At 39.9% G+C, this 26,973-nt stretch overlaps 1 protein-coding gene across 10 annotated transcripts in view; it reads right to left on the bottom strand.

The window, feature by feature from the left end:
* Window positions 1–26,973, bottom strand: part of Kalrn (kalirin, RhoGEF kinase) — a 638,378-nt gene that overhangs the window by 267,151 nt on the left and 344,254 nt on the right. For 8 of the 10 annotated variants that reach the window (XM_013515182.1, XM_005386537.1, XM_005386534.1 and 5 more), the window contains exons 12-14: window positions 23,183–23,391; window positions 19,244–19,418; window positions 6,459–6,654 (exon numbers count right to left, since the gene is read on the bottom strand). In XM_013515182.1, coding sequence (XP_013370636.1) covers window positions 6,459–6,654; window positions 19,244–19,418; window positions 23,183–23,391 — 580 coding nt within the window. The remainder of the gene's footprint in view (window positions 1–6,458; window positions 6,655–19,243; window positions 19,419–23,182; window positions 23,392–26,973) is intronic. The other 2 variants (XM_005386536.1, XM_013515183.1) reach the window with 1 other exon arrangement.

The raw sequence follows: 26,973 nt of genomic DNA, 5'->3' as shown, positions 1-26,973 counted from the left end.
TACATTCCTCTCCCAATACCCTAGAGCAGACAGAAACATGCTGTCTCTCCCCATCACACCAAGGATCCTACTTAGTCATTATCACTAACAGGTCCAAAATAGCCTTTCTTCAATGGATTTCTGCATGGAAGGATCATTAACAAACTCTGAGACTGAGTACTGAGTTGCTTTAGTTACCTTAGTTCTTTAGTTCTTCTTGTCTGCTGGTAATGTGACTCTGAGTCCTTACTACTTAACTGTCTAAGACAACACGGAAATATACTGGGTTTAGAACCACTCCTTACTTAGAATCCTAATACTGGACAAGTTACCTAAGCTCTCAGAAGCTTTATTTCCCTCATATGCAAACTAGGCTTTTGCATATATATCTCATAAGCTACCTACTTCCTAAACTTACTGGGAGGATTACATGAGATAATTCATGTAAATCATATATTATATACACATATATTTATTGTGTGTATACAATCAGCAGATATCAATATACATGTAATAGGTATAAATCACTGCTCCTAGATCTATTTTGTTGTTGTTGTTTTTAGTTCTTGACTTTCATTTTAAACTTTCAACTTTCTGCCTTCTTACATTCATGCCCTCCTGGTTCCTATCTGTTGCTGACTTAATGCAAGTTGTGATCTATGCTGTATTTTTGTTTTCTGATATTTTCTATTTAATATTTTTTAAAATTTTATTTTAAAGATAATTTTTAAAAATAATAAAAATGATACGGAATTTCATTTCTTGATTCTGACTATCTATTTCTGATTCAGCTTTGGTCAGATCCTTAGCTTTGGGATCTTTCTAACTCTGGATTGCTTATTCTGACCCCTAACTCCACTTGGCTCTGTAGTCTCTTAGTTCTGTCCAATCTTTTTCCTTTGGCTCTTCAACCTATGACCCAAGACACAAAGCAGCTATGGTCCTGATGCTGATACTTTTTCTAAGACACAGACAGAATAGGGACCCAACAGTAGTATTCAAATCAAAAGCCAAGCAGGTAAATTCCTAAAGGGTAGTATATTTCTATGGGGGATCAAATCCAAAGGAACCCACGAGTCTGAACACATGGTGAGCTAAAAATAAATTCCCTTTTGGGAGACGTCCTTCACTCTGACTCACACCATCAGAAATGAATCCCACCACCACCAACACACCTGAAGCATGCAGTTGGGGGAGTAACAGGAAAGTCTGTACCTCCAAAGGGAAATTTACTTCTGGCGGTAAAAATAGTGTTTTATATAAGGACAATATGGGAGAGTGGGAAAAAATATTTTCTGGTGTTACATGATAATACTTTCAGTATCTTTGCATGTTTATTTTTTTCTGTCAATTTCATAATTTCAAGTCCTAGCTCCTGAAATATCTGTGGGAGACAGAAAAGAACGGCTTGTTCTTTTGGCAGCCAACCTCCTCTGGTTACTATTTTCAATTACCAGAAGGATGAAGTAGAGCATCTCCTTGAGTAAAATGAAAAACAAGAAGAAATAGAGAAATTTCCACCTCTGCAGAGCAGGGCATGGGAAATGCCCCCTAACCCCTATGTTTATTTTCTAGAAATGTAATTTAAGGCCCATATCCTCTACACATTCAGTCACAGTGCTGATTTATTCCAGCTCATCTTCATTCTGCATAGGTCTCTGGTGTTTAGTATGCTGGACTTGGTCAAAGTCTTTCTGTGTAAATCTTATGGTTCATCTCTGTCCCACTGAAAGACACTGGATGCTTTATACCTAGTAGCCCAACAAAGAGACCAGCACATGCTTAGGACATCATCCAGAACAGCCTCCCAGCCGGCTTGGAGACTCAGACTCTGTGATTTTACCTGTCTTACTTGATGTTGTCTATGTGAGATAAACCCAGGAAATACAAAAGATGACAGTGAGGCCTGTCATATCTCTGCACTCCTCAACAACACAGCATACTGGGAATGGAGCACATGGGAAAATGGGAGGATTACTCAAGCCACATCCAGAAGAAGAGAAATTAACCCCTCTCTGTCTCTGGCTCCCAAGCACACTTACGTGAGTTCTAGCTAAAACCCATCTACTAGTCAGTACCCAGCAATCAAAAGTGAGTAGAGTTTGCTTATGCTGACACTGTTGCTCTCAACCTCTTCATAGATCTATGCATAGCCCCTTTCTTAGGGGCTCCTATAAATGCCGAATAACGTGTGCTCCTTCCATCAAGTAGTGGATAGATTTAGAATGAAAGAGTTTGTTAGGCTCTAAAAAAACAAGAAGTTTCTTTCTGATGTGCTCCATGTCCTGTGCTCATTCCCCAGCATGGCTGTTGCTTTTTATTACCTTGTGCTACTATTCTACCACTACTGGCTCCCTGGTACAAGGGACACATCTCTTTTTCATGTCTGCCTCCTCTGACCCTAGTCCTCTCTTGACTCTTACCACTCAATCAACAGACGATTGATGAACAAATGGCCTCTTTAAGGAAGAGCTGGGGTCACATTCTACGAAGGAGAATAGCTGGCAGCTTTGGTAAAGGATAGGCTTAGCTTTGAATCTGTGCTCTGCAACCTATTAACAGCAGGAGCTTGGCTCTTTACCCTTATGGAGCCCCAGTTCTCTCATGTGTAAAATGGAATCACAACAATGATTTCATATGGATGAGATATAAAGAGATGTAGTATATACAGTGCCTGATATCTAAGTGGCTCATAATATAAATTTCCCCACCTTCGCCTTTTCCTTGGGGAGATTATAGTATGAATGTGCAAATCTCGTGGGACTACTGAATGGTTCATATAAAATGTAAATATAAAATCTACCAGCAGGTTTTATATACTTACTTAACGTAAATCATTATAAACTAAGGAGGTTGGAATGCTAGTAGATCAGTGCTCTTCAATCCTGGCTCACATTAGATTCATTTGGAGAACTTTAAAAAATCACTATGTCCTGGCTACACTTTGGCCATGGCAGTACAGTCTCTGTGGCTGGGACCCAACCATCAGTAATTCTTAAAATTCCTGGGTGATTCCAACAGACAACCAAAATTGTGAACTACTGGATAAGTGGCTGTATCCCAAGGAAAAAGAGATACTCTTATGCTTCACTCAGCTAAAGAACACTGCTTATTTAGGGCTCAAGGCCACACCTAATTACAATATGTGTTACTCCACTTTCTTCAGTTGCAAGGTTGGGGACACCACTTTATTTAAAAATAATTTTTTTGAAGTATAGGAGATTGAGCCCAAGACCTCATATATGCTAAGCAAGGGCTCTCCTAATGATCTGTATCTGCAGCCTCCTACACCTAATTTTCTCAAGGAGAGAGGCTGCTGTGGTCCAGGATCAGATCTAGGTCTTCCTGGACACGCTGTCCATACCTGCAACATGTTTTCCAATGATTTGCATTCCTAAATAATTATATGTGCCTTATATGGAAAACATCTTTTTTCTCCCCTGTACCCACTCTTCTTGATGTGTTGATCTCTCTCTATAGCATCCAGGTCAGAAATGACAAGGTCCTTTAATCAGGTTTTTAGATCAATGTTTTCAACTCTGTAGTTAGAATCGCCTGGGAAGCTTAAAAAAACTGGGCTCACTCCAGACCAATTAAGTACTCTTTGAGGGATGTGAGCCAGACACTGGTATTTTTAAGAACCACATCAGGTGATTCTAAATGTGTAGTCAGGTGGGGAACCAGTGCTTTACATCAAGGCTCTATTTCCCTTCTCTTGGCTCCAGTAGGTCTACATTCCTGTTAAGCCTGGAGTAACATTCATTTTGAAAAAAAACACAAACCTTTCTTTTTTTTTTTCTTTTATGAAATAAAGTTATTTGTGGTCCATTATTTTTACTTACATTTGTTCCACCCACAGTGATGTTCATTCTTAATTAATTCAGCAAACATTATTATTGAGAATTTGCTGGGTGTAAGACATAATCTCTCTGCTAGAGACTGGGAGTGTGAATAAACTGCCTCATGCTTCTGGAGGGGACACCGTAACACAAGTCACCCCCACAGAATTGCTAGAGCACAAGTATTACACAGGACAGCTGTGAAGCTTGATGGAACCTTTTTCCTGGCTTATGTCTGATCCAACTGCAACCTCACCATGACCTATGTGGCAGTTATTCCTATAATCACCATTCCTTAGAGGACGGGGAAGCTTCAGAGACACTGGCTAATGCACTCAAGGACACCCAGATAGTTAAGAGGGGTGGCTTGGAATTCAACCCAGAATTTCTTCTCTTTTCTGTTCTCTTAGTCTCTGTGCCCACTGAGGATGATCCCTGAAAGATATGATTTATTTTGAGAATGTATTTACAGTATTTTCAGTTTCTGGGACTGGGCACTTCTCAGGCACAATAAATTCTAAACCTTACTGCCACAGTCTCCCAAGATTTTCCCTTACAAATTTGCATAAAGAAAGAACTAGATGCTTTGATTAAACACAAAAGCTCCATAGGATATGTAGCTCCTGTGTTATGTTACACACTTCACACTTGAAAATAAACATATAGAAATTCCCTAGTTCCATTTACTACTAAAATAAATCAAAATATAAGCCCTTAATTAATTTAGCATGGAGGGCTAAAAGCCAACTAACTTTGCTGTCTTTTATTTTAACTTTAGCCCAAATATAGTTCACAAGACAAACACTACAAATACCCAAACCATTTATTTGGCTTTGGGAGGAGGTTTCCCTGGATCCACCCTTCCACCCTGCTCCAACCTTCAGCTATGGCATGACTTTGCCCTCCCCTTGCTGCAAATCCAGGACCAGGCCATAGTCAGGGCACATGCTCCCCTGGAACCCTTGGACTCATTCCCTTTGAAGGCCCATGGGTGCTGCCAGACTGAACAGCTCATTGCGGCGTGAGTAGGGAAAACAGCCAGTCTCAGCAAAGAGCCCTAGAGAGGCCAACCAAACCTCCTTTAACAAAGCTCATGTCTAGAACAGGATACTGTGGGGGGTGGGCAGCCCATCTGCCTGAGGGTATTTTCATGGTTAAGGTAGATGCCAAGCATAGTCAACCCCCAGTCACAAGCAGTTCTCAGAGACTGGCGACTCCCAGAAGTCTTTCTGTTACCATGGATACTCTGGTGATGCTGAAAATACCGATTTTGGTATTTTCCATCCTTTGAAAGCCACTGTCCAAGGTCATTCCATAGGTGGTAGCTGTATGATTTAATTACTATGATCAAAAGTAGTAGTTCTCAACCCTGGTTGCGCAGTTCAAAGTCTCAAGGGCAAGGCAGTTAAATCAGAATACCTAGGCATGGGGCCTGGGCACTGTCATTTTGAAAAAGATAGACTGCAAAGTGAGTAGACCTTCCTGGGCTGGGTTGAGTATAGGCCTTCACACCTGCAAACCTGCCTTATATTTACAGAAAGCTGCAGCCTGGTCACAACACAGATGAATATTCAAGGAAATATACTGACCAAAGTGAACAGAGGTTACTAGACTCCCCTCTGATTAAAACTGAAATTCCTTAGAAAGCTGGTAAAGCCGTAACTCAGGTCACTGAAAGAAACACAGAACCCTAAAGTTCAGTAGGATTTCTAAGATCTCTCTGAAACTCTCACAATTTTAATTACCTTCCCAGTCAGCAGGAACTTCACTCAACTGTGTTAAAGAGTTGATGGCCTCTGCCTTTGTCTGCCTTGTCCTAAGAGCAAGGAACCTCAATCATCAGGGACTAGGAGGGCATGAAGTGGGGTGGGCTGGGTGGGAGGAGACTTGGGTTGCCAACTCCATTGCACATGACCAGACAAGCAGCTCTTATCTTCTGGACCACTTGTCTTTGGGGTCACTATGGCTTTCTCCAGCTCTAACATCAAAAGCTTTCTTGGAGAGTGGCAAGCATACAGTAAGATCACACATTTGTAAAATAAATTTTGAAAATATCTTAAGCAGGAAAAGAAGCTAAAATGGGATCACTCAGCCATATTTTTCTGAGAAGTTATAAAATTAGATGATCTTGTCATAAATTTTTATCAACACTGCTCACATTCACCCACAGACCAGTGTTAAAAAATTGAGGACTCTGGGAAGCATGAGCTGGAGACCAGGAGACTGCCTGGGAATAGAGAAAGGGCAGGTTAGGAAGTATGTGTTAGGGGCAGGAATAGGGGACTAGAATAGAAGTCAGATACATATATGAATACCATTCCATGGATGTTGTCTGCTTTTGGTTTGTTTCTCCAGGCTACCATTTAAAAACAAAAAATTCTACACTGATTTCCATCACTCGTTTTCCCATTCTGTCCACAAGACCAGGAGACCCTGGTCCTATGCCCATTTTTCCCACTGGGCAACCTTGGACAGGTTGTTTTGGCACTCATGACTTTAGTTTCTTTTTATTTATAATGGGGGTAAATTTTTTTCTTCTGAAGGAATAAAAATCAATAAACAGTGTAAAAGTGCTCATTGGAGATAAATAGTCTTCTTGTTTCTGTCATCTCTCCCACCAGGAGAACAAGAGGTCCCTACCTGAGGCTTGGACCTCCATGATATACTGGTGCAGATCCTGGCCCTGCTGGATGACCTCAAAGGTCATGTTGTTCATGGCTAGTTTCCGCTCTGTGTGGCGCTGCAGTCTCTGTTCTGCCAAGGTCAGATCCTCTGTGTTGAAGTCATTCATTTGCCTGAGCAAGTCTTCATTCCAGGCATCCAGCTCTGCTGTCACCTGTAAGGAACCATCACCATCATCAGTACAGGCTTGCTGGACCCATGAAAGGCTGGTATGTTGAAGCTTGCTACTTCCAAGCCTTATCAACGAACCTACCCTGCAGGTACTCTCTGCTTTACATCTCTTTGACCATTAGACTATACCTGAACAACACTGCCATATACCCATGTATATGTGGCTTCAAAAGCGATCTGTGTGTTTCAATGACTACAGCAACAGCAAAGGAAGAGCAACAAACATTTATGCTCTGAATTCTGGTTTATCAAGTGTCTGTGCACTTGTCCCATTTGATCCCACAATGACCCACTGAAGCAGGCAGTATGGAGATCTCTGGGTCTGTATTACAGAAGAGGAAGTTACTCCTCACTCACACGTGCAGTGACTTGTCCAAACTCTGCTGTGATAACAAGAGGCATAGCTTCAAATGTAGCTCAGTTCTCTTACTGACTGCAAAGACTGTCTACCACCCCCCAACTGTTGCTCTAGAAATAGCTCATCATTGGAGAGGTCCTCAGAAACTAAGTGGTGAGGCTGTTTCAGAAACAGAAGTTGAGGGCTGGAGAAGTCTAGAGAATGGCTCAAGGTTACATAATCAGGTAAAGGGCTGGTGTACATCAACCCAGTGGTGCCCATCCTGTATTCCACTGTGCAGGATTCTCCCTCCATTACAAAGCCTGATACCTGGAAATAGTGACCAACTCAGGTATAAATGTTCCATAAAGAAACCCTCTAAAACTTTAAGCCCATTATAATCAACTGAAAAGCAGTAATGATTCTAATGAATATTGAGGCATTCATGAATGGGAACACACACCTAACATGAATTAGTTAGTGGATTATTGCTCTGGTGACTTAACATAGTCTACTCTCAGTCCTCTGCAAATAGACTAAATCCTACACTACCTTTACATTTTCTGCAATCATCCACAAGGTAGGTACTGAATTAGATAATCATTCCACCTGATATGTGAATCATTTTCAGATCTGCTATTTCATGCCACCTTTACAACAGCCCTGTGAAGGCAATAACATGTGTACTGTCACCTTTGCTGAAGGGTGAAAATTAAAGTCACACCCAAGTCACATATTTGCAGTTTGGCTCGTAAGTCTAAGCACATATCCAGACCCCTAGTTTAGCAGTCTTATGCCAGGTCACATTCCAGCGGACAAGTGATATTCCCTTACCAAACACTGCTGCTCCAGGGGAAGCAGTGAACACTGGGAATAGAGGAGCAGCTCAAGGCAAGTGAGAGAACTACCCTTGTACTTCAGGCTGGGGCCAGGCACAGTGGGCTGGGAAAGCCAAGTGGTACCTCATGATGTCTGGGTCATAGGGTTCCATTTGTTGTCTAACAGTAAGACCTTTCTTCAATCAAAATAGAAACAGATGAAAGCGTAGAAGTTTCTTTTAAGTTAAGATGGGGGAACTGTATAAATACCACCCTCACTGCTCTGGATTCCCACTTCATGCCCCACATCTTTTCAGGTCAACTCAGGGATCTGCAGAACTCAGCAGGGAAACTTAGTATCTGTTTACTGTAGGCAGACCTCAGGGGACCTGGGAACCAGCAGGGTGACAGGCAAAACAGGTTTCTATTGTAGCTCCATCTTTGAGTAGTACTTCATTCTCTAACTAGAAAAAGGGGTTAAATGAAAGATAAGAGAGATTTCACTTATAATTTATAAGGGATAATTTCCCCTCCTGTATTTTAAAAAATAAAATATAACTTGTATACATATATTTTAAGTATTCAGTTAGATGAGGTTTGACAATTTTCTACACTCATGTAGTCATCACCAAAAACAAAAAATAGGCCTTCTGTCTGTTCCCTTGGAGTCACTCCCTGCCCCGCCAACACCAGGCACCATTTCCTGACTTCTATCATCACAGGTGTAGTTTTGCCTATTCTTGGACTACCTATGACTGAGGTTGTACAGTGTGTAGCTGTGTGCATCAGCTGTTCATCCCTTGCTGTAGCTGAGTATCCTGTCCTGATACACCACAATCTATTCATCTGCTCCCCTGCTGATGAGCTCCTGGTTACTTCCAGTTTGTGGGTGGCCATTACGAGTAAGGTTGATGTGACAGTTCTTATGCAAACAAGTCTTTGTGTGGGCTCAGGTTTTCCCTAGGAGTGGAATTGGAGGGTCCTGGGGGTAGGTGTATAGGAAATTGCCAGAGAATTCATCAAAGTGATTATAACATTGTACATCTCGTTTTATGTTTACAGAAGCAATGTATGAAAGTTCCAGTTGCTATATATCCTGTCATCTACTTTATCATCTATGTAATTTTAGTCATGCTAGTGTTTTAAGTTGTGTTTCCAATTAAGGTTTTAAGTTGTGTTTCCCTGATGATTAATGATGTTAATGATGGTGAGCACATTTTCATATGTCTATTGGACATTTGAATATGAGCTTTTGTAAAGTGTCTTTTCAAGTCTTTTGCCCTTTGTTAGAAAACTGGTATATCATCTTTTAATTGTAGAGATGTAAGACTCCTTAATATTTTTTATATAAATCTTTCATGAGATAATATATTAATAATAACCCAAACCACAGGTTTTTTTTTTTTTTACCTATTTCTAGTCTATCAGTTATGGGAAATTCAAATAAAATTACTAAGACCACAAGCATGCTTCTCCTTTTCAACTTTTTTTTTTTTTTGCTTCTATGAAACTGATGCTATGAAGGGTCTTTTTGTTTCAGGAAGATCCTAGAAGGATCCAAAGGCCAGGATCCATGAAGCGGGAAGTGCTAAGCATCCCCGTGAGAGGAAGCAGAGAAGGCTGACGGGCTTCAGTTGGGTGAGTGAAGCCCAGAGTCTGGTATCAGGGGTACAACATAAATGGAATGTGAAATCTGTCCAGTAGTCTGCATCTGGTGTTTCCCTGTTCTTTCCTCCCTCTCCTTAGCCCCCTCTACCCTCATCAGTTGACACTGTTAAGGACCCAAGTCTGTTACACAGCCTGAGAATGAGACTTTCAAGGAGCTGCTCCACACAGCAGCCTGTCCCTAAGGTCACTCCTAGGACCTACTGCTCTTCACTCTCTCAGTGTCTGACTCTCCCACCTGATTCCCCCTAAGCACGATGGCCAGAGCTTCCAATTAGTCTGACTTGTATATTTTGCAATATGAACTGCACTGGAGTTTGAAATATTCACCCTCCTGTGTAATTTGTTTCCTCTTCACCTTCTTTCTGGGGTAAAGACTGACATGTAACAGGGATCTTTTTTGTTTGCTTGGTTTTTAAAGAAAAAACATTTTTCAAACCTGCAGCTAAACTTACTGCTAATGTGTAAACTTAGCTTTCCATCCACAACTTATGCTTCATGTTGTTAGAAGAACTAGTCAGCATTAGTTAAGAACTAGTTAACTTTGGTTAAGAACTAGTCAACTGATTCAAGGCTCAGTGCCCGTGTGCCTCTTTTTTGCTCCAATAGCCCTGAAATGCCCTTGTCACTTCTCCAGTCTGCCCAAGTCCTGACTACTCTTCAAAACAAACTCTCAGCCAGGTGTGATGGTGTACGCCTGTAATCTTAGCATTCAGGAGGCTGAGGCAGGAGGTTCACACTGAGTTTGAGGCTAGCCTGTGGCTACAAAGTGAACTCAAGGCCAGCCTGGGCTATATCATGGGTTCAAGGCTAGTCCAGAATATAGTGAGACCTTTGTCTCAAAAAAACCCAAAACAAAAACAAAAACAAACAAACAAACAAAAAAATCTAAACAAACCCTCTGGCCTGAAGAACTTCACCATATTCCCAGATCCAGAGGCTTTTCTCTGGCTTCTCTTGTGATATGGGAACTTGTTCAATCAGAGATGAGACTGTGAAAAGCAAAATCTATATCAGGGAATGAATCTGGTGATATAACCTCATTTGGAGAGAATCTGTTCAGGCCACAATTAGAAATGAATGAAAGATAGAAGCCCAGGCGGGTACTCAGCTTTTAGCCAACACATTCTGCTTTCTCCTTCTACTCGTTTAGTCTATCTTGCTCCTGGCCTGCTCAGTTCCCCTCTTGGCTATGGTGGCCTCAGTCTTGCTTACTCTCCTGAATTCACTGGACTGTTAGAATATGATGGCCTCCCCGAGAGATTTTTAAAAATATTTTGATTCTAACAGTGGTCTATGCTAGAGACACAGAAATCAGACAAGGAGCTAAAAGAAATGTAGGAAGAGGAAGCAGCAGTCGGAAATGGGACGGCTTATTTCAAAAAGAAGTTCAAGACTTCCCTACCAGATGAGATTACTAAATCTGTATTCTGCTGCCAAAAACTGGCCCACAGTTGGTTTGGCAGCTACCCTGGGCTTCACTGGTTCCTCATATTTTCTGGGTTTTCCACAGAATTATTTTGTAGAGAAAACATTAGTACCTCTTCCTCAAAAATTTTATTTTGTACCTGCCTAAGTCACTTTCCCCTTTCTCCTATTTCCTATGGTCTGTTCTCATCTACTTAGTTACTTACTTAATTCTTCACTGTCACCTGCAGAGTTGGAAATCTTGCTGTGCAGTTACTTTTTAAGATGATCTTTAGATGCTGATAATGCTCGGCTGATGCTGGGGGTGAGGAAGATATTTTACTTTGAACTGTATATTTATTATGGGATAAATAGTGGGGTAAGCAGTTACCTAACTTCCTTTGTTTAACCCTCAGAGCAACTCTAGGAGGAACTGAAAACACAGAGAAGCCAGTCTTCCCATGGGATCAGAGCTGAGCATTCAACTACAAAGTCCAATGCTCTTAATCATGGTGTTGTATCAATATAGTTGCTCCAAAAACTGATTTCTGGGAATACCCTTCTTTTGTAGTCTCACATCAGGGAAGTGCCAGTTTTACCCTTCTTCTGTTCTTTTCTTTGAAAAGAAACCTATGATAATTCATTTTTCTTTATTTCTCATGAGCTTTTTCAATTAATCATGTGTTCAAAGAACAAATCAATACACTGTGTGTTTGTGACCTTATATAAATGCCAGGCATAATTTATCCTTGCAGGAAAGCACACTGCCTTTCACCAATAAGATATTTTTGTTTAAGAATTTGTTAATTACTTTTTTATTGATTCTACCAAATTGCTTAGTATGAAGGTAATGTTATCTTGTCCAGTTCTCTGGTTCCCTAGGGTGCTTTGACACATCTGCAATCAGAATTGGGATGGGAGATAAAGGACTAAACTTGCAGCAGGGAAGTATGTGCCACTCCTTGCATGGACAGGTTCTTTGAACGGCAAAAGCAAACCCCTTTTGTTCTCATGCACATTCAGGGGTCACCTGAAGAATGATGAAGTGCTTAACTGCTTAAAATTTAGAGAAAAAAATATATAGAATGAATATATATATATAGTCAATATATATACTCTATATAAGATATTGTGAATAACAGTAACAATGATGGCTACAATGTATTAAGTGATCATTAAGTGCTAGAAGCTTTGCTAAAAACGTGTTAAGTCGTTAATTCCTCACACAACCCTATAGACTTGGATACACTATCATTCTAATTTTTCAGACAAGGAAACTGAAACTTCAAGAATATAAGTAACTTGCCTATGGGACAATTAGTAAAGTCAGTGAAACCCACACAATCTAGCTCAAGGTGTTGTATATGATCATGGGACTATACTGCTTCTCAGCAAATGGTAATTATATATATGTATATCAGCTCTACATGTCAGATGTATTAAGGTTTGATCTCATTCCAACAAACAGTGGGGAGAACAGATTGCATTTCCTTGGGAAAGGATGCTACTGAAATGCAGGGGCTGCTGATTATAAAATGAGAACTTTCTCTTTCATGTCATTATTTTTATTAAGATGAGAAAATGAAAGCTAAATATTCTTCACTTGGCTACAAATACTGGCTGACAGAGAAAGAAGTTCTGCTGAAAAGATTGTCTCATTGCACGGAAAGAGCTATTTTATCTATAATGGGTTTATGTGTTGACACCGGTTACCACTGTGAAACTAAAACTACTATGGCCATTTATTCTTATCAAAATACAGTGATTAACAAAAAAGAACAGAAAGCATTATTTTCTGTTAATTTATTAAAAAACTAGATTAGTGAGTCCTAATACAGATTATTTTAATGATAGCATTTTCCTCTGTTTCAGAAATGCAGTATATACAATCTATATGAGGGTTACAACATTTATTTAAATAGCTATATAAAGACCCTTGGGGTACTGCAAGAATTTTCTGGAAAAACAATGGTACTTGACAGTAAGAAATCCACCCCAGTTGCTTTTAATTCTTGACAAAATAATGTAAGAACATATTGCAAAATGTTGTAATTGATGGGTTCCAATGTTTAATTACCTACTTTCTATTCCAATTGGATCACTTGGATAGCTGGATAATTTAATGGCCAATTTCAGGGTTTCTTTTGTTCACTATCAATATGATTAAACCTAGTCTTTGATACAATCATGATTTTGTTAATAGGGTTGAAAGTGATCCTGAGTAGGAATTTTATCCATATCATTTCCTCTTATCACTTTAAGACTTGTGGAACTCTATTCTGTTTTCAAATAATCTCTGGTTTGTTGAAGAGCTCCTCCAACACACAATGCTCACTTATTCTAGTACCTAGTAATTCTTAAGTGTTAACATGTTTTTTTTCTACCCCAAACCAAATACCTAATCTTGTAGTTTATATCTACTGCCTTCTGCATCTTTACCAGAAAGGAGGAACACATAGCATTGACTCTCGATAGTATCATCTGAGTTCAGGTCCACACCTCCAACGCTGCTCATTACAGAGCAGACTGAAAGCTTCTATCAGGGATCTTTAATAATTTAATGAAAACTGGTGACCTATCAAAATAAGGCTATCTGAATAATCCTGGTTTTAAAGGAAGATGGCAGGAAAAACCTCCCAAAGATTCTAAAATCAATTTGACCAACAAACAAACAAACAATCACCTCTAGAGGATACAACTGCATAAATAGTTTCCAAGGAATTTGGCTTACTTCATTGAATTTCTTTTGTATTTTCTTCTCAAAAGATCCAAGGTGCATTTAGAAAACACTACAGTGATCATTAAGAAGAACCCACAGAGACTATATCAAATGAATCTTTTCTTTTTGACATAGTTACTACTCATAGGTGGGTGTTTGAGATATTACAGACATGGAAAACAGCAAGGCTCTGACAGTCTCAAGGTGTAGCTGGAAGAAGAGGTGATGAACTGGATAAGATGACTGGGCTCTTAGACAGTTCACAGCCAACAGTGGTTGTGCAGTTTAATGGCTGTGTCATGGGAGAATAATGTCCAGTGAAGCATCAAGGGCCCTGCTGACTTAGCCAATATTTCAAACAGCCACAACGCTGGTAGCGATAATAAATTTAATTTACATTTATTTGCAAAGACTGAAGAAATTTGAAAAAAATGTAAATACATAAGGGGAAAAATATAAAAGCTTGGGAAAGGATGCTACTGTTTTGAGTTTTTTAAAAATCCAGGGTTTTAGAAGCACTTATCCTGGGAAATAAAACAAGGGCTTTTCAACCATTGTCAGACAAGATAGCACATGAAGTCACTGAACAGGCACCTGCCTCCCAGGCCACTCTGGAGGATGTCAGGGCCTGGGCATGGCTAACTAGAGTCTCTTCAGCAGAGGGTGGTCAAGAGAGTTAGTATCTAGAGACCATGCCTTACACAGACGAAGAAAATAAGCTGGGGATATGCTTCACAGAGAAAGGGAATTGAGAAGTTTTAGAGAGAAGAGACTGCAGAAATAACTTATACAATCTTATGATTTTACAGATAAAGGAGAGACCTATAAACATTTTCAAGTATTTTCAAGGCTTCTAAATAAAAGAGAACATAAATTTGTTTTGTTTTGTTGTTGTTATTGTTTGTTTATCATCAGAGACAGAACAAGGACAAAAGTGCAAAATGGTAGAGGTTTTGGTTCAATACTGTAATGAAATTCTGTTTCTTCTCCCCTCTTGGAAGCCCACGCTTCTGAGGTCCGGAGATACTCTGCTAGAGGCTGGATGGCATGGGAATGCCAAACCCCAGCCACCAACTTTTGTCCATCCCCCAGGTATATCTCATTGAGAAGCCTTCACAGGTATTCTGACAAGGCCAACATTCAGCATTCCTACATAATGGTGAGGCTCCCTGTCATAGATTATCACGGTACCTGATGCTGATGATTATGTTTTTGAGCTTCTTCTCAACTAGCCCTCTAATGCCAGGGACTGTTGTATTTTCAATACTCAGCATAGTTTTTGGTACACAGAGGGTACCCACTAAATGTTTACTGAGTTGAATTTTTGTACAGGTGAAAGGTTGACTGAATAATCACTTTCTAATATAAAATGTTAAGGCCCTCTGCACTACTGGTAGACCATTAGTAAGTTAAAGTCATCTTTTCTTGCTTAACAGGAGTTTCCCCCTTAAACTAGGGCTTTTCAAGGCTCAGCTTGGCCCCAATGTATCCTAATATAAACCCTATAACTTAGAATTGATTGTTTCATTCTTTACTCAGGTTAAGTACTCAGATAAATCTCAGTTGCACTGAGAAAACTTTGTTTACAATTTCGATTTTTTAAAAGACCACAAATGTGGCCTATATTTTCATAAAGGCCTTCATTTAAAGTATTTTTCTTGCTGTCATTTTTATAACTCTCCAACATGAGTATACACACTTCACGGGATACTCAAGATTAACCACTGATAATAGACTAGAAAATGTCCTCTATATAAATACACATATGTATGTGCATATGTACCACTTGCACACATTTAATGAAAAATACATGAAGTTTCTTTAGGCTTTCACCAGTAGGTTGGTGTTAGAGTCTCACTCTGACCACATAGCAGATGGCTTTGTGCTGTGTGTTGTAGGAGAGGGCTCCTCAGGGAAGGCAGGAATGCCAAAATTCAGAATGGTACACTGTGCCTCATTTGTTCATTGCTGTTAGCATATTTCAAATTACTGTTCTTTTCATGTTCCCTATTAAATGGACTTGTCTATTATCTAGTTTAAGATAAACTAACCTTTCCAAAAAGACATGGCTCAACAAGGTTCCTGCAAAGAAACTGCAGCTTGAAGATAACACTAATCATGAAAGCAAAAGAAAACTTTGACCTCTCTGTCTGCTGCACTATGGGGTTAAGGGAACAATGACATTTTAATCAGATCTGTAAAGAAACCTAGGAAAAATAATTGGAAATTATCAGGGGACATTTGAAATATGGACTCACAATTCCTAATGAAAAAGCTAAGCTTTTACCAAACGGGCATATAGAATCCAGAGATCATCAGCCAGTGATAGAACATCAAAGGTATTTAATTGAGAAGGTGCATAATCAAAAAAAGTCTGGATGCCCCTGGCCTATTTTTGCTTTCAAACATACTTTTTATTTCTTTTTGATCATTCTAATTGTAGAAAACTTAAAAATGCAAGAAAGTATCAAGGATAAGGGAGAAAAAATTCATCATGTCCTTCACCACCACAAAATAAATATTAGCATTTGGTGAAGATCCTTTTCTTTTCTTTTTTTTTTTTTTTTTTGGTTTTTCTCCGGTACCGGGAACCGAACTCATGACCTTGCGCTTTCCAGGCAGACGCTTTGCCGCTGAGCTAAATCCCCAGCCCCTGAAGATCCTTTTCCATCACAACTTGTTAATATAAAATGTCCTTCATAGAAGGAGGATGAGCCTATGGGGTTAACCTTTAGAGGGCATCATGTTTTACTCTGGGATCTACTGTCCAGCATAAAGAAGATATGTGAGGAATTCAGCCATAATTCTGGTTTTGAACACCTGCCTAACAAATTTGGTATAAGTTTCACTTTACACGAAAGTGTCCTCTGATCTCACCCCAGGTTATAATGCAGAAGACAAATATATTGTTTTTGTTGAGTAAAAGGAGACGGGTGAAGCTCATCTGCTATTCTAATTTTTAAATTAATTGGCCAATCTCAGCCATCAGAAATAAGTTTGAGGAGTCATGCTTAGATTCCCCTAGACACTGGAATAGCTGCCGTGCTCTGGTTTATGCTAATCCTTAGGAATTTGGAGTATGTGCAGGAAATGCCTTCCATTAGGTCCTGCAACACAGATACTGCCCTGGCTTATGTCAGTTCTGACATGGCTCTTATTACAGAAACTATTCTCAATTTCATACTCCGAAACTTCTCCAGGAGTTTGTTCTTCATCCCATAGTGAAGCAGGGCTGGTACTTGAAACAATCTGGTCACCATCAAAAATAACTTCTGACAATCTGACTTGAGACAGAATTTTTCCATAGGTGTGGCAGGATTGCCATTTCTATCTAAGATTAGATGCAGCATTCCCCAGCTTTCTACCTCCCCCGATGGGGAAGAAGATCCCTTCAAAACTTGGATGTCATGGCCTACACCAGAGGATTCAGAGTCAAATCACTATTTGTATTTTGCTTATTTTATCAGGTTCTCAAACTACTTTCCCACATTTGCTTTACTGATAAAGTTACCCAAGATACTGTCTCATTCTTGGGGTGAAAGGGTAATCTTCACACACACAAGCTGAAGAATGCAAATTCTACTTCTCTACTGTAACGTATATCTAAGATATAATTTTAAGGTATTTGATTTATGCTCATATTTTAAAAGGGTAATTTTCTGCATATGCTTTGGATTGCATTTCAGAAGTGAAATGGATTTGATCACTGCAGTTAAATATACTCTAGAGATGCCCCAGCTGATGACAAAGGAGTACTCCATGTCAAAGTGAAGCTAACTGACTCATTCAGAGATTAAACTCACAACCTTGATATCCAAACCTCAGCCATCCAATCAAGTAAAACTTAAACACTGGATCCTCACATAGTTGCCTTCCTCTTAAACATTTTTTCATGTGGATCTGAAATGACAGAAGAGTAAATAAGAACACAACAGTAAAATCCCTGCCCCTGCTAACACAATTTATATATTCTTCCCAGAGGGGAAAATGGGGTTGAGAAGGATTGTGGGAGTGCCTGGGTCCTACACTATGTTTATTAAATGTAACCTCTCTTTTATAACTTCTTACTTCTAATTTCTATAGAATAATGACTTGTACCTTTCCTCTTTCCTGTCTTTTTACTTCTTTCACCCTATCTTTATGAGGTTCATACACACCCTTTAGTGAATGCCAATATCTTTTTCACTGGCATTTTAATTGTTCTTCCAAAATATCACAACTTTAGTCAGGCACTTGTGCCACTGTGCTACATCCCCGGCTGTCCTTCCAAAATGTTTAACATTACTTGTCACTTGAAATCCTTTTGAATGAAGATTCAAAATAAATGAAAAGTATGAATGAATTCCCCAAAAGTTATGGAATCAGTTGGAAAGGTAATTAAGATCTGGATTCATACTTAGTTTTCCTTAGTTCCAGAAACTATCCAGAAAGCACCTTCTAGAACATGAAATGTTTAAGTAATAAATTACCAAGGACCAGAGGGAAGCATATGCAGAGATGTACTCATAAGAAAGTAAGGGAATGGAAGATGAATACCTTTAACACTGATTTTTAAAAACATTTTATATTCTCAATATAGACAGTTTTGATCCCAACTGAAGAAAAGGACAGCTCTTGCTGTCATAGTTCTTTGGTCCTAAGTTGGTTTAAGATTAGGATATTAGAGTTTTTGACATAAAAAATTCATTTTTCCTTCCAGCCAGTTCTACCAAAGTTTCCATAGATATAGTTGGGAAGACTGGATACCAGAAATCCAAAAACTCCAACACCAAGGAGATAGTTAGAATGTAAAATTTTTAAAAAGGAAAAAAAAGGAAATGGTAGGTAGAGAATTGGTTTTCTATCCTACCACATCAGTCAGGACCAAAGAGAAGACAGTGCTTTTAATGTGATCATTTATCATCCCCAAAGAGGAAGTGCCATGCTTGTTGATACTCTTCATATTCCCGAAACTCTACTGGCCTGGCTTTCAAAGCAAACAATAAAAGGTAGCTATTATGTGAGGCACATATTATTAACTACTGCCAAAAAGGCAACATAAATATACCAGAACATACGCTTCTGACCTTCCAAAATTGAACTGAGGAATCTGTGAGACGAACAAGCAAATGGCCTCAGCAGACTTACTTTCCTAACAGGCAGAGTTTGGACCGAGATATAGGTCTTCCTTCCTGCAGCTCCTGACTTCTTGGCTGCTGTGTGACTTCATCTAATGTCTGACTATGTGCATGAGCTAAGGAGGTTGCCTAATTTTAACACTTTTCCACTCAGTAAGCTATGAAATTCACCTGATTCATTCAACTGCCAACTTTATGGTCTTTCAGTAGCTAAAGTAGCAAGTAAGAGTCTGGGAATAGCAACAAAAAATTTTCAGTGAAGTAATTCACTGACAGAGAGTAAAACACATGGGCTCTATTTGGCAGTGGGAGTGAAAAGGAATGGAAGGAATATAACATGGTAGAACATGAATTGTGTGAGTCCTAAAAATGCAAAGCATAATCCCCTCTAGTTCCTTTAGGCTAGTACCTGTCCATGCAGTGTGGCAGTATTTTCGTTCAGGAAGTACTGTCCTTTACAGTGCCCACTCCCACCTTTCCTCCTCCTGCTGCCTCTCCTTCTCCCATACCTCAATGGTGTACTGCTCAAAGATGCGCAACTGCAGGAAAATGTCCAGCTTGATCTTCCGCTCATGGAACAGCTCCTCCATCTGCACCTGGGCATCATCCAGCTGCTGTAGGACTGACTCAATGTGGCTGATGGAGCTACTGTGTGGCGTTTTGTTGCTGGACACAGCTGAGTCCCTGTGGCAGAGTGGGAGGAGAAGAAGAAAAGGAGAGAACTTACCATGTTAAAAGTGAAAGAAGAGGAGGGGTCTTTCCTCATCCAAGCAAGGTGGATGTGAATCAGTCAACAGAAATTTATCAGACTCCTACTATGAGTCTGTCACTATCTGCTTAGTAGGGGAAACAAAAACATACACATTCTCTTTTGGGTTCAAAATGCTTATTTCCAAGACTAACTGGTCTACTATTTCTAGAAAGAACTGCAAAAGAGATCAAGTGAAATAAGTTATGGTAAAGGGTTCTAGAAAGCATAAACTATTAAATGAATGGAATGCTTTCATGCACATGTAGAGGCTAAGTTATATGGCTTTAATATACACACATATATATATCACAACACACAACAGCAGACGAGTTAAAGGCATATGAAAAACAAAAACCTTCCTAGTTTTACCTTACAGATAAAATAAGATGACATAATGGCTGCAGAAATTATTCATCCACTTTAAAATGCTATGCTAAAGTTGTGGGTTGGTATTCTTAAAAAAGCTTTAAACTATAGTTATGAAAGATCTGGAATCTGCAAAGCTAGATTAGGTCCCCACTCTGACATATATGGGCCAGTGGTCCTCGGATTTCACTCCCTGAACCCCAAATGCCTTACTTCCTATGTGAATTTAATAATCTGTGCCCTGTTCACCTTACAGTTTGCTGTTAAATAAGACAATGCATGTGAATTGTGACCAGGAGTATATTACTCGAATATTTATTAATCATTTCACATGACAGAAGTGAAGTGTCAAATGCAGTTGGGGTACAGGCTCAACTTGAAGAAGTTACAAGAGGCTATGACAGCCAACAATGGTTTCAGAGAAGATAATATGGTTTAGATCTAAAATGTCCTCCCTAAATTTCACGTGTTTCGTGGTAGGCTTTCAGGGAGTAGTTGGATCATGACAGCTCAGCTTCATCAGTGGATTAATCCATTGATGAGATCATAATTTGATAGCGCTATTGGGAGGTAATGGAACAGGAAGTGGGGTCTATTTGAAGGGTTTATGTCATGGGGAATGGCCTTAGGGACTATATCTAGTCCCCAACCCCTTCCTTTAGGGTTTTTCCCTTTCTTTATGCTTTCTGGCTGCAACGAGGTAAGCAGCTTTCCCTACCACAGCCTTCTTCCATGATGTTTCTGCCTTGGCACAGGCCTAAAAGCAATGGTGCAGGCCAATCATGCACTATAACCTCTGAAATCATAAGCCAAAATACAGCTTTCCTTCATTAAGTTGTTTTCTCAAGTATTTGATCACAGCTACAAAAATAGATGAATTTTGATTTTGGAGTTTAAAGAAATGGATAAACACAGTGAGGTAGCTGGGAGGGGAGAGTATTCTCTTAGCAGAGTGTATGCAAAAGTAGTAGGAGAGGTAATGTGCTATAGCGGGGAACCAAGAGATAACGATATTGACCTACTGAGAGAGATGAGGTGGTGGGCTCTCCAAAGAGGTAAACTAGGAAATCAGGACAACTATGGAACTTAAGTTCATAGTCTATAAGGGGAGTAAGCTAGAGCCCTACAACTTGAAATGAACTGGCACATTCATTATCTTGTGATTACCTTGGTTTATAATAAAATTTACAAATTCAAGAGGGCAAAGGAAAAACCATTGCTTTAGGATGCTCTTATTAGCAGCTGCTTTGAAAGTTAGGTCCTTTGGGATTATGCTTGTCTCAGAAACAATGTCACCTGAGCACACACTGTCTATTCCTGAGGCTAGAATAAGGCCAGTTTGTCAAGTACCTCTCCCTCTATGATTCAGAGAGCTCCCAATATCCACCTTTTAAATGGACTGTTTTGGCATAAAACTGGCAAGGTTTCTTCTACCCCCATGATCATACAGGCATTCTCAATCATAAAAAGAGATGCACTCATACTATCCATTCTGTACTCATTGACAGTTCTCCTCTGGGGGATGGAGGTCTGACTGTTCCCTGACTGCTCCTGCCAGACTTCCTCTGTCATGCAGCTTCCACAAAAAAGAGAATAATTTCCACCATGTTATATAGGACCTATGTCCATCACATTCACTAGGAATCGCAGAGATAATGTAAAAACTACCTTAGGCACACTAGTGAAGAGTTAGAAGAACAGTGGAGATCTAAAGGAGATGTGTTTCTGGTGTATGAGTGTGTGAGCATCTCACCAATGTCCACTAAGTCCTGTTTGCTTATTTTTTTCTCACTAACTTTGATGTCAGGGAGGGAAGCCTAGGCCAGAGTCAGGCCAGTGGAGAAATGAATATCACGGTGGGTCTGGGTCACACACCTATGTCACTCACTAAAAGCCATGGAACTTAAACTTATAGAACAATGAACACTCACATCATTGCCTTCACTATCACCTAGTTGCTGTAAGCCCTCAGCATTGTGCAAGGCTGGCAGTTGTTAAAGTATGATACCTGGCATCTCTACAGGCTCCATGCCCACAGAGCAAAGAAAGCCATGCTTGTAAAAAGTATTTGAAGAGAGAATACAAAGTCATCACAAAATTCTAGAGCTGACAGAGCTCCTAGAGTGGACCCTTTAATTACAAAGAGGAAGCGGCTGAGGCCCAGAGCAGTCAAATGACTGCCCGCTATTTGTAATTTTCCTTAAAAGCAAATAACAGCGGAGTTTCCTAGGTAAGCAGACAAAGCTATTGTGTATTATATATTAATGAAGATGAAGTGGGAAAAGAAGGGAAAGAGCCCGTCTTGTTAGTATGCAACAGGAGGATTCAGAATACCTCATGTGCATGTTTAGAATAGAAATTACTAATTTCCAACAGAAAAACATGCCAGAGCCTTCTAAAGGCAATTTCTCATTGTTTATTTAATTGGACAACTGATATGGAGGGAAAAGTCCTCTCCAATTGAAGAAACTCCCTCTGGTCCCAGCATTGGCCTGAGGCTCATTGATGAAATTATTTCTGTCTGCAGCTGGCAGAGGTCCCAGCATTCTGTGATTCCTGGATAAAAATGAGTCTCTGAGGGCAGGCATCATTAGCATCAAATCCTATTTACACAGCACCTGGGCATGGGGTTGGTTGCTGAAGGCTTGCCCAAGGCCTTGTGACACTGCATCTGAGTAGCCAGAGCCCCTGATAGGGGCAGGGGCAGGATGCCAACAGAAAAAGGCAATAGTGTGGCATAACTTTAAACAAAGAGGCTTTGGACAGGATTTTCCTTGAGTGTTTGGGTTATGTATGTTGTGGTCTAGGTGTATGCATTTAGGGTTTTTTTCCCCTTGGGCAGAAGGCATGTAGAAAGATCTTAAGTGGGTAATAGAGAGCTGGGTAGAAGAACACAAGTTTTCTACATCCTCAGGAGGCCAAAGCCAATCATCAGCAAACGTGACTAGAAGGCACTGGAGTTCACAGTTCATCCCAAGATCAGATGCCAAATAACACTAAAAATGTCTGTTTCTCCACATGGCCAAATGTGCCATGATTTTTAATGAATTAAGATAATTTTTGTCGAGTTTACTTTTTGTGTTTGTTACTTATTGATTGTCAAATACCATCTAAAGTGATAAATGATGCTCTGAAACACAGAGCTTTCTCATTTATTATTTTAGTCCAATCTCAAGGTGCATGTGGTACAGGCATTTCTGTGCTGACAGATGAAGAAACTGAAGCTCACACAAGACCACAAAGCGAGCTGGGGCTGAGTGAAGACTGGGACATGACTTATCTCATGTCCAGACTGAGGCACTTCCCACTGGAAACCACTGCCCATGCTGACCTGGCCTCGGTGGGCTCCCCCAGGGAGGGAGGCGCTGACCTGAGCTGCTGGATAAGGTCTTCGCCTTCCTTGATGACATTGAGGGTGGCATCCAGGGTGGCAGTCTGCTGCTGCTGGAACTGCTTGATCAGTTCCTGGACCGCATCCACAGAGTCTGCACAGACATCCTCCAGCATCTCTTTCTGGAGGTCTTCCATCCATGTCCACAACTGTAGGGGAGAGAGCAGAGTCTCCACTCAGGGCAGATGGGAGAGGCCAGGGCTAAGTGAAAATGAGAACACTGGGCTTGAGCCTCTGCATCTACCCTCACCAGTCAGTGCAGGTCAAAGTGGCTTCATCAGCACACCTAAGGTGTCCGTGCACAATGTGGGTTGGGTTGTTTACAGAATTATATTCATCACCATCCTTGCCAAGTTTACTCCATTAGTGTCAGTATTCCCTAAGGACAGGGACCACCTGTCATTCTGGGAAACTTACAGTTGTTTAAGAGCAAACAGAATTCCCACCTTGGAAAGACCAGAAAGAATAGGAGACTGTAATGACAAAATATCTTTTAGAAGAGAGAAAAGGGAAGGTGCTGCATGTTTCCAGGAAGCTAGACATTGATTCCTAGAAATTTTTCACGATACTGCAAATATACAAAAAAGAATATGTTGTTTTATAACAACCAAATGAAGATTAAACATAATCTCTGCTATACTAAACCATTTTGCTATTTTCAGGATTGCTAAACTGCTTAGAAATGAGAACACTAAAAACAAGGTTTATATTAATTTCAATAAAAGTATAGAGCCAGGTATCATGGCCCAGCTTATAATCTCAGCTACTTGGGAAGCTGAGACAGAATGATTGCAAATTTAAGGCCAGACTTGACAACTTAATGTGACTCTGTCTAAAAAATATCATTTAAAAAATGTTGGAAAATGTGTTATATACCTGCACCAGTTCATCATGATGAATATAGCCACTGTACACTACAAACATGTACCAATAAAAAGTTTTTTAAAAGGGTAGGGGTAGACAGTGGTATTTCAGTTCATGAACTCAGTTCTTTCCATGCTTCTGGTTGCAACTGAATTGCAGGCATAGTACATCTGAGGATAGTATATCCTCAACCCTTTTAAAAAAAGTTTTATTAGTACATGTTTGTAGTATATAATAATTACATTCATCATGGTGAGTTGGTAGGTGTATGCAACACATCTTCCAACTCTTTTTTAAAACAATTGAGCCAGAGTCTTGTGAAGTTGTTAAGTCTGGCTGCTAACTTGCAAACTTGCATAGTCTATGCTTATAATTTGGTTGCAACCAGAATCGTGGAAAGAATTAAGTTGTGAATCAAGGTACCACTGTAGCTTAGTGGTAGAATAGCTCTGAGTTTGATCCCCAGCCCACACACACAAAAAGTATAAGATATTTCCATATGACACTCAAAATGCTGAAATACACCCAAAGTACTATGATGGGTTATAAGATTTTAAAAGCTAAACATACTGTTTCAAACAGAATAGATACTGGAGATGATGAGCTGTTGAACTAAATTACTGCAAACTCATTTACTGATAGCTCCCCTACATAATGAAACTGTCCAGTGGTCTACAACAGGCTCCACTTTTGACTACCACTACTACTGAGTACATTCATAAATGATGGAAGGGAAGATGAGTGTGGTGTTACTTTGAAAACTGTAGTTTTCACCTGGTTGAAAGGAAAGATAAACTCAAGATTATTCCAGAGAAAAAACAGTAGAGAGAGAAGATTGATAGGCAAGTCAAAAGAGTGAAACACTGTAGGCATGACTTTGACACCAAAGTATTCCAAGTTCAGAGCTTAACACCAGCTTATGAAAACTGTGACCTCAGGTTAAAGTAATACTTAAAACCTGGAAAGCTTGAGCCACTTGAAATCCCACAAGACTGTGTGCACATGATCATTTAGACATGCACATGAACATTTAGATCACACCTGATAGGAATAAATGTAAACTGCAAGCTTATGATTTCAAATAAGCAACTGTGAGGCTTCATACTGTATCAGAAGTAGGAATTTTGTCTCATAAGTAGGCAGAACTAAACAGTGCACTACATCACAGGGTTGTGTCAGTATCCCATTCTTTAAACTGTAACTTTCCTACCATCTGAATGTCCTGTAAGACTGCTCTGCAGGTGCCATCTGATTTAATCCTGACAAGCATGTTTAGATTGCTTTGAAGAGTCCAGATTAGAGAGAAAACACTTACTAATTTCTGTAATATTAAGAAGCCAATGAGACCTAGTCAGAATGAGTTCTCACCTCAAGCTTCCCTGAAGCCAATGACTGCCACAACTAATTAGGTATCATAGCAACAACAACCTATGTGCTTTTTCCTTACAGAGTTTACAGGGTAAACTCTCTTCATTTTGGCTTCTCCCCATCAAAGAATCCTTTTTATCCTCCACTTTTCTACAGCATAACAGGTCAGAACTGCAGGTTCTTTCCCTGCCTATTGTGCCCCAGAAAGAATCCTGTGTTCAGGCACTGCCAGACCTTCTCTTCTGGGTTTCAATGGACCTGAACTGAGGCCCAGTCTTTCAGGATCCAGCTCCCTAGTTGCCAATGACCAAAAATATTGGTCAATATTTTGTGCATTCTTTCTCTCAAAGTACATATGGCTATACTGCAAAACATTAACATACTAAAGAATTATCCTAATTTGACAATTTCTAGAAACTTACCAGGGTAGAATGCCCTACCTAAGGTTAGCTCTAGTAGTGAAATGTATCCAGAGGTCAGGAAGAACAAGCCCACAGCCACTGTCCAGCCTGTCTAGCAGGCAGCCTGAGGAAAGGGCAGCTGAAGAAAAGCAAGAGGATGGGGATAAACAATGAAGGGGGATAGTAGGAGCTTTGTAGAAATAATGAGGTTTATGGATGAGATTCAGCAAAGAAGTCACTTTACTTAATCATTTTCTCCTGCCAATTGGTTGCTCCATTTACACTTGCTGGCTGACATTGGGCTGGTACAACTGATTGACCCTTAAAGATGCTGAAAGGAGCATTATGTCTACAGGGTAAACTCTCTCATTTTGAGGAGATCATTTTTCTTTGGCATTGAAACCACTTTTATTTCTTAAATAACTATCATGACAGTCGGGCAACTGATATAGAGGATGGAGCAGTTTGCCCTTGAGTCTGTCATTGCTTTTGAAAACTTTGTTAGTTTTGGTTCTGGAGTAGGTAGGTGGGGACATGTATGCATATGTGTTTGTGGTATGGTGTGTGTATGTGTGTGTGCACACGCATGCATGTGTGACTATGAGTAGGAAAATGGTATGGCAGAATGATTCCAAAGTGAGAAACAAACAAAAGCAGACATTTAATTGTCTAATTAAAAGCTGATGATGGTTACTTTGGCTACATTCCTTAATTTGACTGTCTTATTCTTATTACAAAACTATCTAAAAACAGCTATTTTGAAAGCCCAGGGACTATAACATTTCCATGGAAACATAGCAAGGAAGGAGAATTCTGTCTGGACAATCTGTGTGAGCAGATGACACATGCCACAAATGCCTTGTCCCTGGATAAAGAGAGTGAGGACTTGATCGACACTTTTCCCTGACACCTTCTTAGCTCCCAGACCAACAAACAGCCAGTTGCCGTTTCGGCCACAGGCAAAAAGGAGATATTTCAAAGCTTATCACAATCTGTGCTAACAGCTGACAGAAGCACAGAGTGGTCTGAATACACGTTTGTCACCTCTCTTTTATCAAGTAGTTCTCTTAGTGAGGGATAAGAAGTTTTGTTTTGGAG

The sequence above is a fragment of the Chinchilla lanigera genome, unplaced genomic scaffold (genome assembly GCF_000276665.1).
Source record: "Chinchilla lanigera isolate Chin_1 unplaced genomic scaffold, ChiLan1.0 scaffold00026, whole genome shotgun sequence".
Taxonomy (NCBI): Eukaryota; Metazoa; Chordata; class Mammalia; order Rodentia; family Chinchillidae; genus Chinchilla; species Chinchilla lanigera.
Note: the sequence above shows the minus strand (reverse complement) of the source record. Positions and strands in the feature narration are given on the sequence as shown.